The sequence below is a fragment of the Tachyglossus aculeatus genome (assembly GCF_015852505.1).
Source record: "Tachyglossus aculeatus isolate mTacAcu1 chromosome 12 unlocalized genomic scaffold, mTacAcu1.pri SUPER_6_unloc_1, whole genome shotgun sequence".
In the NCBI taxonomy this organism is placed as follows: domain Eukaryota; kingdom Metazoa; phylum Chordata; class Mammalia; order Monotremata; family Tachyglossidae; genus Tachyglossus; species Tachyglossus aculeatus.
Genome location: NW_024044828.1, coordinates 18,377,380 through 18,388,853, shown reverse-complemented (window position 1 = coordinate 18,388,853; position 11,474 = coordinate 18,377,380). Strand labels below are relative to the sequence as shown.

At 57.9% G+C, this 11,474-nt stretch overlaps 2 protein-coding genes across 3 annotated transcripts; both read left to right on the top strand.

Annotated features, from left to right (window-relative positions):
- The first annotated feature begins 2,161 nt into the window (after window positions 1-2,161).
- On the top strand, window positions 2,162-6,648 carry PSME2 (proteasome activator subunit 2). The gene is made up of 11 exons (XM_038741166.1): window positions 2,162-2,240; window positions 2,374-2,406; window positions 2,518-2,580; window positions 3,869-3,955; window positions 4,201-4,228; window positions 4,314-4,411; window positions 4,539-4,607; window positions 4,871-4,938; window positions 5,056-5,110; window positions 6,347-6,433; window positions 6,526-6,648. The coding sequence occupies exons 1-11, from the start codon at window positions 2,193-2,195 to the stop codon at window positions 6,604-6,606; spliced, it is 717 nt and encodes a 238-aa protein (XP_038597094.1). The 5' UTR covers window positions 2,162-2,192; the 3' UTR covers window positions 6,607-6,648.
- Window positions 6,649-11,474, top strand: EMC9 (ER membrane protein complex subunit 9). Of its 2 annotated transcripts, none has more exons than XM_038741168.1 (6): window positions 6,649-6,670; window positions 10,315-10,523; window positions 10,600-10,676; window positions 10,919-10,988; window positions 11,080-11,174; window positions 11,266-11,474. In XM_038741168.1, exons 2-6 carry the CDS (start codon window positions 10,326-10,328, stop codon window positions 11,456-11,458), a joined length of 633 nt encoding a protein of 210 aa, XP_038597096.1. In that variant the 5' UTR covers window positions 6,649-6,670; window positions 10,315-10,325; the 3' UTR covers window positions 11,459-11,474. The 2 variants fall into 2 exon arrangements, with proteins under 2 accessions (XP_038597096.1, XP_038597095.1); XM_038741167.1 differs by lacking the exon at window positions 6,649-6,670 and adding an exon at window positions 8,573-8,608.

The window sequence follows — 11,474 nt, the reverse complement described above, 5'->3', positions numbered from 1 at the left end:
TGGCCACGGGGGGGAGCCAGCCAATCCCGGACGGACCTGGGGGTGTGGGGGCGGGGCCGCGGGACTGAGCCAACCAACCAATCGCTTACAGGTTTGGGGCTGTCGGGGCGTGGCCGCGGGAATGAGCCAACGAATCCCTGACGGACGTGGGGGCGTGGCCGCGGGGATGGCCCAACCAATCCCTGACGGACCTTGGGGGAGTGGGGGCGTGGCCACGGGGGGGAGCCAACCAATCAATCAATCAATCAATCAATCGTATTTATTGAGCGCTTACTATGTGCAGAGCACTGTACTAAGCGCTTGGGAAGTACAAATTGGCATCACATAGAGATAGTCCCCACCCAACAGTGGGCTCACAGTCTAAAAGGGGGAGACAGAGAACAGAACCAAACATACCAACAAAATAAAATAAGTAGGATAGAAATGTACAAGTAAAATAAATAAATAAATAAATAAATAGATAGATAGAGTAATAGAGTAATAAATATGTACAACCATATATACATATAATACCTTATAATAACCAATCCCTTAGAGAAGCAGCGTGGCTCAGTGGAAAGAGCTTTGGAGTCAGAGGTCATGGGTTCAAATCCCGGCTCTGCCAATTGTCAGCTGTGTGACTTTGGGCAAGTCACTTAACTTCTCTGTGCCTCAGCTACCTCATCTGTAAAATGGGGATTAAGACTGTGAGCCCCCTGAGGGACAACCTGATCGCCTTGTAACTTCCCCAGCACTTAGAGCAGTGCTCTGCACATAGTAAGCGCTTAATAAATGCCATCATTAATCCCTGACGGACCTGGGGGTGGGGGGGGCTTGGCCGCGGGAATGAGCCAACGAATCCCTGACGGACGTGGGGGCGTGGCCGCGGGGATGGCCCAACCAATCCCTGACGGACCTTGGGGGAGTGGGGGCGTGGCCAAGGGGGTGAGCCAACCAAACCCTGACGGACCTGGGAGTGTGGGGGCGTGGCCGCGGGAATGAGCCAACGAATACGTGACGGACGTGGGGGCGTCGCCGCGGGAATGAGCAAACGAATCCCTGACAGACGTGGGGGCGTGGCCGCGGGGATGGCCCAACCAATCCCTGACGGACCTTGGGGGAGTGGGGGCGTGGCCGCGGGAATGAGCCAACCAATCCCTGACGGACGTGGAGGCGTGACCCACGGGGATGAGCCAGCCAATCCCTCACGGACCTTGGGGCAGTGGGGGCGTGGCCACTGGAATGAGCCAACCAATCCCTGACGGACCTTGGGGTGTGGGGGCGTGGCCAGGGGAATTCATTCATTCATTCATTCAATCGTATTTATTGAGCGCTTATTGTGTGCAGAGCACTGTACTAAGCGCTTGGGAAGTACAAGTTGGCAACATATAGAGACGGTCCCTACCCAACAGTGGGCTCACAGCCAACCAATCCCTAACAGGCATGGGGGCGGGCCCGGATGGGGACAAGGGGCTTGACCAGTGCGGGGCCCGGCCAATGGGCGAGCCCGGAGGAGGACGGGGGCGTGGCCAGGGCTCGGCCCGGCGAATGGGCGGGCCCGGATCGGGGCTGGGGGCGTAACCAGGGCGGGCGGAGGGCGCGGCCCGGCCAATGAGCGTGCTGGATCGGGGCAGTGGGCGTTTCCTGGGCGGGGCGGGGGCGGGGGCGTCGCCAGGGGGCGTGTCCTGGGCCGAACGAGGGCGCGGTTCGGCCAATGGGCGTGCTGCATCGGGACAGTGGGCGTGTCCTGTGCGGGCAGGGGCGTGGCCTCGTCAGGGGGCGTGTCCTGGGCGGAAAGAGGGCGAGGCTCGGCCAATGGGCGAGCCCGGAAGGGGCAGCGGGCGTGTCCTCGGCGGGACGGGGGCGTGGCCTAGTCGGGGGCGTGTCCTGGGCGGAACGAGGGCGCGACTCGGCCAATGGTCGGGCTCGGATCGGGGCAGCGGGCGTGTCCTCCGCATGACGGGGGCGTGGCCTCGCCAGGGGGCGTGTCCTGGGTGTAACGAGGGCTTGGCCCGGCCAATGGGCGGGCCCGGAAGGGGACCGGGGGCGGGGCCAGGGCGGGGCCCGGCCAATGGGCGAGCCCGGCTGGGGGCAGGGGGCGTGTCCGGGCCCGGGGACCGAAAGCGAAAGCATGAAGTGGTCGGGTCGGGCCGGGCGCGCGCGGGAGCGGGAGCGGGAGCGCGCGCGGGGGCTGAGGGGACGCGGGAGCGAGCATGGCCAAGGCGTGCGGCGTGAGGCTGAGCGGGGAGGCCCGAAGGCAGGCGAGTGCCGGGGCGGGCGCCCTCATCCGGGGCTTTCGGGCCCGAAAGGGATGTCGGGAATGGGGTGGTGGGGGGAAACTGAGGGATGGCCCCCATCCCTTCCCTTCTCCTCAGCCTCCTTCCCCCTCCGCAGGTGGACGCCTTCCGGGAGGGTCTCTTCAGAGAGGTGAGCCCCAGCCGGACCCCTGACCTTTGACCCCCGCCCCCTGCATCCCTTGCCAACCGTTGACCTCTGACCCCAGGACCCCCCCCACAAATTTCAATTATTTCCCCCCAGGCGGAAGAGTTGGTGTCCGTGTTCCTGCCCCAGAAAATCGCCCAGCTGAGTCAGCTGCTCAAGGTGAGGCGGTGAGCCCGTCGTTGGGTGGGGTTGGCCTTTCCGAGCGCTCAGTACAGTGCCCCGCACATGGTAAGCGCTCAGTACGGTGCCCTGCACCCAATAAGCGCCCAATCATTGCGATTGAATGAGTGAACAGCGTGGCACCAGGCCCCCACATATCCTGGGACTTTAATAATAATAGTAATGATGGTATTTCTTAAGCGCTTTCTATGTGCGAAGCACTGTTCTAAGCGCTGGGGAGGTTACAAGGTGATCAGGTTGTCCCACGGTGGGGGGGCTCACAGTCTTCATCCCCATATTACAGATGAGGGAACTGAGGCCCAGAGAAGTGAAGCGACTTGCCCAACGTCACCAGCTGACAGTTGGCAGAGGCGGGATTTGAACCCATGACCTCTGACTCCAAAGCCCGCGCTCTTTCCACCGAGCCACACTGCTTCTCGTAAGCAGCACCCCCACATATCCTGGGCCTTTAATAATAATAATGATGGTATATGTTAAGTGCTTACTAAGTACAAAGCACTGTTCTAAGCGCTGGGGAGGTTACAAGGTGATCAGGTTGTCCCACGCAGGGAGGGGGCTCACCGTTTTAATCCCCGTTTTACAGATGAGGGAACTGAGGCCCAGAGAAGTGCAGTGACTTGCCAACTTGTACTTCCCAAGCGCTTAGTACAGTGCTCTGCACACAGTAAGCGCTCAATACATATGATTGAATGAATGAACTTGCCCAGAGTCACCCAGCTGGCAGTTGGCGGAGGCGGGATTTGAACCCATGACCTCTGACTCCAAAGCCCGGGCTCTTTCCACCGAGCCACGCTGCTTCTCCTTTCCCTCCCTCCGTCCTCCTCCCGCCAACTTCCGGTCTCCCCCCATCCTGCCGCCGCCCCAGTTTCCAGCCTCTCCCGCCCCCGCCTCCTTCGGCTGGAAAGCAGCCGAGGGGGTTTCCCCATTTGGGGAATTTATTACTCTATTTATTTTACTTGTACGTATCTATTCTATTTATTTTATTTTGTTAGTATGTTTGGTTTTGTTCTCTGTCTCCCCATTTTAGACTGTGAGCCCACTGTTGGGTAGGGACCGTCTCTATATGGTGCCAACTTGTACTTCCCAAGCGCTTAGTCCAGTGCTCTGCACACAGTAAGCGCTCAATAAATACGATTGATTGATTGATTGATTTGGGGAGCAACTGGGGGGCCGGACGGCGTGTGGGAAGGAGGCAGGAGGGACGCGGGTGGGGGTTGGGGAGGTGAGGGCCCCCGGGGGCCGGATGCTAACAGGAAGTTCTGGGCAGAACGACTCCCTCAATGTGGCGGACCCGTCTTCCCTCCGAGCCCCGTTGGACATCCCCATTCCGGACCCCCCGCCCAAGGACGATGAGGTGAGTCCCCCCCCACCGGGGGTTGGAGAGGGGAAGCCCCTCTCAACCTCGTCATCGACATCATTTATCGAAAGCGCTTAGTCCAGTGCCCTGCACGCGGTAAGCGCTCGATAAATACGATCGAACGAATGAGTGCTTACTAGAGGCTTGGGAGGGTCGCCCGCGTGCCTGCCGCTTTCCTTTTCTGCACCTCGGTTCCCTCCTCTGTAAAATGAGGGAATCCTGCCACGGCCTTCTCCCTGCAGATGGAGACGGACAAGGAGAAGAAGGAGGGTGAGTGGGGCGGAGGGCCGATGGGCAGCCGGGTGGGGAGGGGCCCGGGTCTCCCCGGCTCATCCCCCTTTCTCCTCCCCCACAGTCCTCAAGTGCGGCTTCCTCCCCGGGAATGAGAAGATCCTGAAGCTCCTCGCCCTTGTTAAACCCGAGGTCCGGATCCTCAAAGAGAAGTGTATTCTGGTGAGGCCGGGGGCGTCTCCAGGGCCGTCTCGCCACCTCCCCGCCCTCCGATCCTAGCTGTCCCTCCCCACCGTTAGACCGGCTGGAGAGCTGCTCCAGGGTCTCACAGAATCTGTTTCTGGCTCAGGTGATCACCTGGATCCAACACCTGATCCCCAAGATTGAAGACGGCAATGACTTCGGCGTGGCCATCCAGGTAAAAAAAAAAAAAACCCTCTTCCCGCCACGGCGAGGTGGCTGTGGGGGGCTGAAGAGCCAAGGCCTGAACCATTCCTTCGATGAGTGCCATTTATCGAGGAGGTACTGTGCGCGGAGCAGCGTACGGGAGTGGTCCTTACGGTAGATGTGATCCCTGCCGGCAAGGCGCGTAAAATCGAGTGGGGGAGAGGTGGCAGGGTGTGAGGGTGAGGCTGTGCAAAGCCCCCTCCCCTCTTTCCCCCCTTCGCCCGCCGCCCACAGGAGAAAGTGCTGGAACGAGTGGCGGCCGTGAAGACCAAGGTGGAAGGGTTCCAGACGGCCATCGCCAAGTGAGTCCGGCTACGGAGTCGGGGGGGGAGGAAGCCGGAGGGGTCCCCCCGACCCCTTGGGATCCCCCGGACGAGTCCCTTCAGTCACAACCCTCTCCCTCCGTCTCCTCCGGCCAGGTATTTCAGTGACCGTGGGGAGGCCGTGGCCAAAGCCTCCAAGGAGACCTATGTGGTGAGTGTCACCCCAGAGCATCATGGGAAACTCCGTGGGACCAGGAATAAACCGGGGTGGTCAATTCCCATCCTCTTCTCCTTTCCAGTCCTAGAAGTGAACCTCCTCTCATTCGTTCATTCGGGCTTTTACTTATCAAGCGCTTACTGCGGGCAGAGCGCTGTACTAATTGTTGAATTGTACTTTCCAAGCGCTTAGTACAGTGCTCTGCTCACAGTAGGTGCTCAATAAATACGATTGAATGAATGAGTGAATGGGAGAGGACAGTAGAACAGTAGAGAGATACGTTCCCTGCCTGCAATGAGCAGGGGAGACTGAGGCATCGGTTGCATCCATTATGTTGCCAACTTGTACTTCCCAAGCGCTTAGTACAGTGCTCTGCATACAGTAAGCGCTCAGTTGTTGAATTGTACTTTCCAAGCGCTTAGTACAGTGCTCAGCCCACAGTAGGCGCTCAATAAATATGATTGAATGAATGAGTGAATGGGAGAGGACAATAGAACAATAGAAACGTTCCCTGCCTGCAATGAGCAGGGGAGACTGAGGCATCAGTAGCATCCATTATGTAATGAATGAGTGAATGGGAGAGGACAATAGAACAATAGACACGTTCCCCGCCTGCAATGAGCAGGGGAGACTGAGGCATCGGTAGCATCCATTATGTTGCCAACTTGTACTTCCCAAGCGCTTAGTACAGTGCTCTGCACACAGGAAGCGCTCAATAAATACGACTGAATGAATGAATGGATCCAGAAAGGGAGACTAGGCCCCAGCAATCCTCCGCTTGACCCTACGAACCCGTGACCCACTGGGCTCAGAAAGCCCGAAGGAAACAGAAAAGCAGCGCGGCCTAGTCGTTAGAGCACGGGCCTGGGCGCCAGCGGACCTGGGTTCTGTTCCCGGCTCTGCCACCTCTCTGCTGTGTGACCTTGGCCGAGTCACATCACTTCTCCGTGTGCCTCAGTTCCCTCATCAGTCAAATGGGGATAAAGACTGTGAGCCCCATGTGGTACAGGGGCTGCCTCCCACCGGATTATCATGTATAATAATAATAGCGGTGGCATTTATTAAGCGCTTACTATGTGTAAAGCACAAAGTGATCAGGTTGTCCCACCTGATCACTACTCCAGCGCTTTGAACGATGCCTGGCACAGAGTAAGCGTTTAATAAATACCATTAAAAAAAAAGATACAGGACTGCAGGGGTGATCCAGCCGGGCTCCTTCCCTCTCCTCAGATGGATTACCGGACCCTGGTCCACGAGCGGGACGAGGCAGTTTACGGGGAGCTGCGGGCCATCGTGCTGGACTTGCGCGCCTTCTACGTGAGTGGGGCTGGAGGATGGAAGAGGGAGAGGGCAGCGACTGGGCGGGACGGGGAGAGATGCTCCAGCCCTGACCCACTCCCCCTCCCCAGGCAGAGCTATACCACGTCATCTACAGCAACCTGGAGAAGATCACCAATCCCAAAGGAGAGGAGAAGCCGTCTATGTACTGAGCGGCTGGGGCAGACTGGAAATAAACCGCCTGGGTCCTCGCCGCCCTCCGCCTCTTCTGTCCAGGTTGGGCGCCCCGGGGACCGTTTGGGGCTGGAGGGGGAGATACCTCAAAGCCTTGTGGAAAAGGGAGGCTCCACCTCAGGCATGTGGGGAGGGAGATGAGAGTCAAAAGGACCTGCCTTCTAATCCCGCCTCCGCCACTTGTCTGTTGTGTGACCTTGGGTGAGTCACTTCACTTCCCTGGGCCTCAGTTCCCTCATCTATAAAAGGGGGGATGAAGACTGTGGGACAGGGACCGTGTCCAGCCTGATTATCTTGTATCTAGAGAGAGGCACGTGGCTCAGTGGAAAAGAGCCCGGGTTTGGGAGTCCGAGATTATGGGTTTGAATCCCTGCTTTGTGACCTTGGGCAAGCCACTTACATTCTCTGTGCCTCTGTTACCTCATCTGTAAAATGGGGATTAAGACTGTGAGCCCCACGTGGGACAACCTGATCACCTTGGATCCCCCCCCCCCCACAGCATTTAGAATAGTGCTTTGCACATAGTAAGCGCTTAACAAATACCAGCATTATTATTATTATTACCTACCCCAGCGCTTATTACGGTGCTCGGTTGCGGGTTCTAATGCCGGCTCCGCCACTTATCAGCTGTGTGACCTTGGGGAAGTCACTTCACTGGGCCTCAGTTCCCTCATCCGGAGAATGGGAGTTAAGACTGAGCCCCACGGGGGACACACCTGATCACCTTGTATCCCTCCCAGCGCTTCTAACAGTGCTTGGTGCATAGTAAGCTCTTAACAAATACCATCATCATTATCATTAACAAATACCATAATTATCATCACAGCCTCCAGCCTTCCTGGGTTGGGTGGAAGCCTTATGCTAGGGGTGTTTTTTCTCTCTTTTTCCCTGGAAAGACCCTACTCTCCCAGTTGGCAACTTCAGGGAAGGAAGGATCCCTCCCAGCTCCGCCAATTCTGTGTGACTTTAGGCAAGTCACGTCACTTCTCTGTGCCTCACTTACCTCATCTGTAAAATGGGGATTAAGATTTTGAGCCCCCGTGGGACCACCTTATCGCCTTGTAACCTCTCAAGTGCTTAGAACAGTGCTTTGCACATAGTAAGCGCTTAATAAATGCCACTATTATTATTATTAAGGGGGTTGCCCAGGCCTGGGCAGGAAATGAAGGTTCAAAATGGTTGAGAAGCAGCGTGGCTCAGTGGAAAGAGCCCGGGCTTTGGAGTCAGAGGTCATGGGTTCAAATCCCCACTCCACCACTTGTCAGCTGTGTGACTTGGGGCGAGTCACTTCACTTCTCTGGGCCTCAGTTCCCTCATCTGGAAAATGGGGATTAAGTCTGTGAGCCCCACGTGGGAAAACCTGATTACCTTGTATCTACCCCAGCGCTTAGAACGGTGCTTTGCACATAGTAAGCGCTTAATAAATGGCATCATTATTATTATTATTAATGGGGGAGCCCCTCCCAGCCTAGGGAGGAGGGGGGGCACCCCCAATTTAGGGAAGTGGGATGAGGCCTGAGGGGAGATGGAAAACAGGCCTGGTCCCGAAATGGCGCCTCTGTCTTTGTCTGCCTCCTGCGGCCTAATAAAGTTGGCGCTGGTTTGAAGCGCCCTCGCGGAAGTCAACGGTGGGGCGCTCTTCCCTGCCGTTCTCGTCTCTACTGCTCCGCCCCGCCATTGCGCACGCGCACCAGATCCATCTCTGCACGGCTCCGCCTCGTTGGCTCTAGAAAGGGGGGGGCGAGAAAAAAAAGTCCGTCAGGGGACCAGCCAATCAGGGAGAAGCGTGGCGGCGAAGGGCCAATGAACCGCCGGCAGGATTTTACCCAATCGGCAGGAGGAAGGGGAGGGAGGGAAGGGAAGGCGCCGTCGCCCATTGGCCCGCGGGAGAGGCGGCCGGCCAATCAGAGGGAAGGGGCGGGGCTCCGGCGATTGGGGCCTCCTGCCGGTGTCACCGCTCGACGCGCTCCTCCAACCCAGGTAAGGAAATGGGTTTAGGAAATAGGGGACACCAAAGATGCTTTATTCATTATTATTAGTATTATTTTTTATTATTTGCACATAGCACTTTACAAATACCATTTTTCTTATGATGATTACTGTGTAATAGTAATACTATAATAATAATGATGATGGCATTTATTAAGTGCTTACTACGTGCAAAGCATTCATTCATTCAATCGTGTGTGTGCAGAGCACTGTACTAAGCGCTTGGGAAGCCCAAGTCGGCAACATCTAAAGACGGTCCCTACCCAACAGTGGGCCCACGGTCTGGAAGGGGGGGGACTGTGAACAAAACAAAACATTAATAAAATAAAATAATTAGAATAAATATGTACAAATAAAATAACCCAGCCTTGTCCTCCCCGCGTTGTCCCTGTTGCCGAATTGTACTTTCCAAGCGCTTAGCCCAGTAATAATAATAATGCTGGCATTTATTAAGCACTTACTATGTGCAAAGCGCTGTTCTAAGCGCTGGGGAGGTTACAAGGTGATGAGGTTGTCCCACGGGGGGGGGCTCACAGTCTTAATCCCCATTTGACAGATGAGCTAACCCGGAGGCCCAGAGAATAATAATAATAATGATGATGGCATTTGTTAAGCGCTTACTATGTGCAAAGCACTGTTCTAAACGCTGGGGTGATGCAGGGTGTTCAGGTTGCCCATGTGGGGCTCACAGTCTTCATCCCCATTTTACAGATGAGGTCACTGAGGCACGGAGAAGTTAAGCGACTTGCCCAAGGTCACACAACAGACAAGTGGCAGAGCTGGGATTCGAACCCATGACCTCTGACTCCCAAGCCCGGGCTCTTTCCACTGAGCCACGCTGCTTCTAAACTCTCCCAAGCGTTTAGTCCAGTGCTCTGCACCTAGGAAAATGCTCAATAAATACGATTGAATGAATGGGGTTGGTGGGGGGGAGCTGAAAGGTTGAGGGAGGGGGGGTAACAATTTGAGGAAGGGGGAATAATAATAATAATGGTGGTATTTGTTAAGTGCTTACTATGTGCTAAGCACTGTTCTAAGTGCTGGGGGGGGCTACAAGGTGATCAGGTTGTCCCACGGGGGGCTCACAGTCTTAATCCCCATTTTACAGATGAGGTAACTGAGGCACAGGGAAGTTAAGTGGCTTGCCCAAGGTCACCCAGCTGACAAGTGGCAGAGCCGGGACTCGAACCCATGACCTCTGACTCCCAAGCCCTCGCTCTTTCCACTGAGCCACGCTGCTTCCCCAAGCGGAGAGGTTAAGGGAGGAGGAGGAGGAGGGAGCTGAGGGAGAGGAGAATACATATCTATTCTGTTTGTTTTATTTTGTTAATATGTTTGGTTTTCTTCTCTGTCTCCCCCTCCTAGACTGTGAGCCCACTGTTGGGTAGGGACCGTCTCTAGATGTTGCCAACTTGGACTTCCCAAGCGCTTAGTCCAGTGCTTTGCACACAGTAAGCGCTCAAGAAATACGATTGATTGATTGTTGGGTAGGGACCGTCTCTAGATGTTGCCAACTTGGGACTTCCCAAGCGCTTAGTCCAGTGCTCTGCACACAGTAAGCGCTCAAGAAATACGATTGATTGATAATTGAGAGGTTTGAAAGAGGGGGGGAAGGGGTAGTGGAGGAGCCCCAAAAGACCAGGCCGGGCGTTGGGGAGAGCCGGCCCCTTGACCCCACGACCCCGCTGTGCCCCCAGCCCAGCCCAGGATGGCGGAAGTGGAGATCTCGGCCCGGGCCTACGCCAAGATGTGCCTCCACGCCGCCCGCTACCCTCACGCCGCCGTCAACGGGCTCCTGCTGGCCCGGGCCCCCCGCCCGGGGGGCTGCCTCTGCCTCAGAGACTGCGTCCCCCTCTTCCACAGCCACCTGGCCCTCTCCGTCATGCTGGAGGTCGCCCTGAACCAGGTAAGCCCCCCCAACCCCTCGGGCCCGGAGCCGCGGCCCCGCGGACGTAGTTCTGACGCTCCCTCCCCCGTGCCAGGTGGATCTGTGGGGTGCCCGGGGCAACCTGGTGATAGCCGGCTATTACCACGCCAACGCAGCCCTGGAGGACCAGAGGTAGGCGGCGGGGGGGGCGGGGGGGAACGGAGAGGGGTCCGGGGGAGCCCATCCAGCGGGCCTTCCGAGCCGGGGGCCCGCGCTCACCTTCGAAACGTCGAACCGGTGCCCGGGGCGGACGGTGAGCCTGCCGGCTCCGCCGCGGTGTCCCCTCCCGAGCGCTCAACGAACGCCGCTGAGGAGGCGTGTGTGGGAGTCGGGAGGCCGGTCCAGATCCCCTCCTTCCCCCTCGCCCCCTTCAGCCCCGGGCCCCTGGCCCTGAAAATCGCCGGGCGCGTCGCCGAGTTCTTCCCGGACGCCGTGCTCATCATGGTGAGAGCGAGCGAGGGCGGGCCGGGGGCCGGGGGGAGGCCTCGCCCTCCGCCCCGTCCCCTCCTCCAACCCCGTCCTCCGTCCCCTCCAGCTGGATAACCAGAAGATGGTGCCCCAGCCCCGCGTGCCCCCCGTCCTCGTCCTGGAGCATCACAACCAGCGCTGGGCCCCCAAGGATAAGAACGTGTGAGTGGGGGGGCCCCCCGTCCCGTCCCCCTCGGCTCCCAGGGCGTCTCCCCCGTCCCTCCCGTGACTCTCCCGTCCCCCTCGGCCGCAGGGTGATGTGGCGGGACTGGGAGGAGTCGCGGCAGCTGGTGGGCGCCCTGCTGGAGGGCCGGGCCCATCAGCACCTCGTCGACTTCGACGCCCACCTGGACGACATCCGGCGGGACTGGACCAACCAGAGGCTGAACGTGGAGATCGCGCGGAGGGCGGCCGCCGCCGCCAACGGCAGCGCCGCCGTCCAATAAAGAGGCCGCCGCCGGG

What these genes read in the sequence shown, in the direction of transcription:
- EMC9 (XM_038741168.1), top strand. Translation starts at nt 10,326, where the DNA reads ATGGCGGAAGTGGAGATCTCGGCCCGGGCCTACGCCAAGATGTGCCTC. An exon ending in GCAGCCCTGGAGGACCAGAG is followed by an intron (nt 10,677 to 10,918) that starts GTAGGCGGCGGG and finishes CGCCCCCTTCAG; the next exon opens with CCCCGGGCCCCTGGCCCTGA. An exon ending in CGGACGCCGTGCTCATCATG is followed by an intron (nt 10,989 to 11,079) that starts GTGAGAGCGAGC and finishes CGTCCCCTCCAG; the next exon opens with CTGGATAACCAGAAGATGGT.
- PSME2 (XM_038741166.1), top strand. Translation starts at nt 2,193, where the DNA reads ATGGCCAAGGCGTGCGGCGTGAGGCTGAGCGGGGAGGCCCGAAGGCAG. An exon ending in GGACAAGGAGAAGAAGGAGG is followed by an intron (nt 4,229 to 4,313) that starts GTGAGTGGGGCG and finishes CCTCCCCCACAG; the next exon opens with TCCTCAAGTGCGGCTTCCTC. An exon ending in TTCCAGACGGCCATCGCCAA is followed by an intron (nt 4,939 to 5,055) that starts GTGAGTCCGGCT and finishes TCCTCCGGCCAG; the next exon opens with GTATTTCAGTGACCGTGGGG.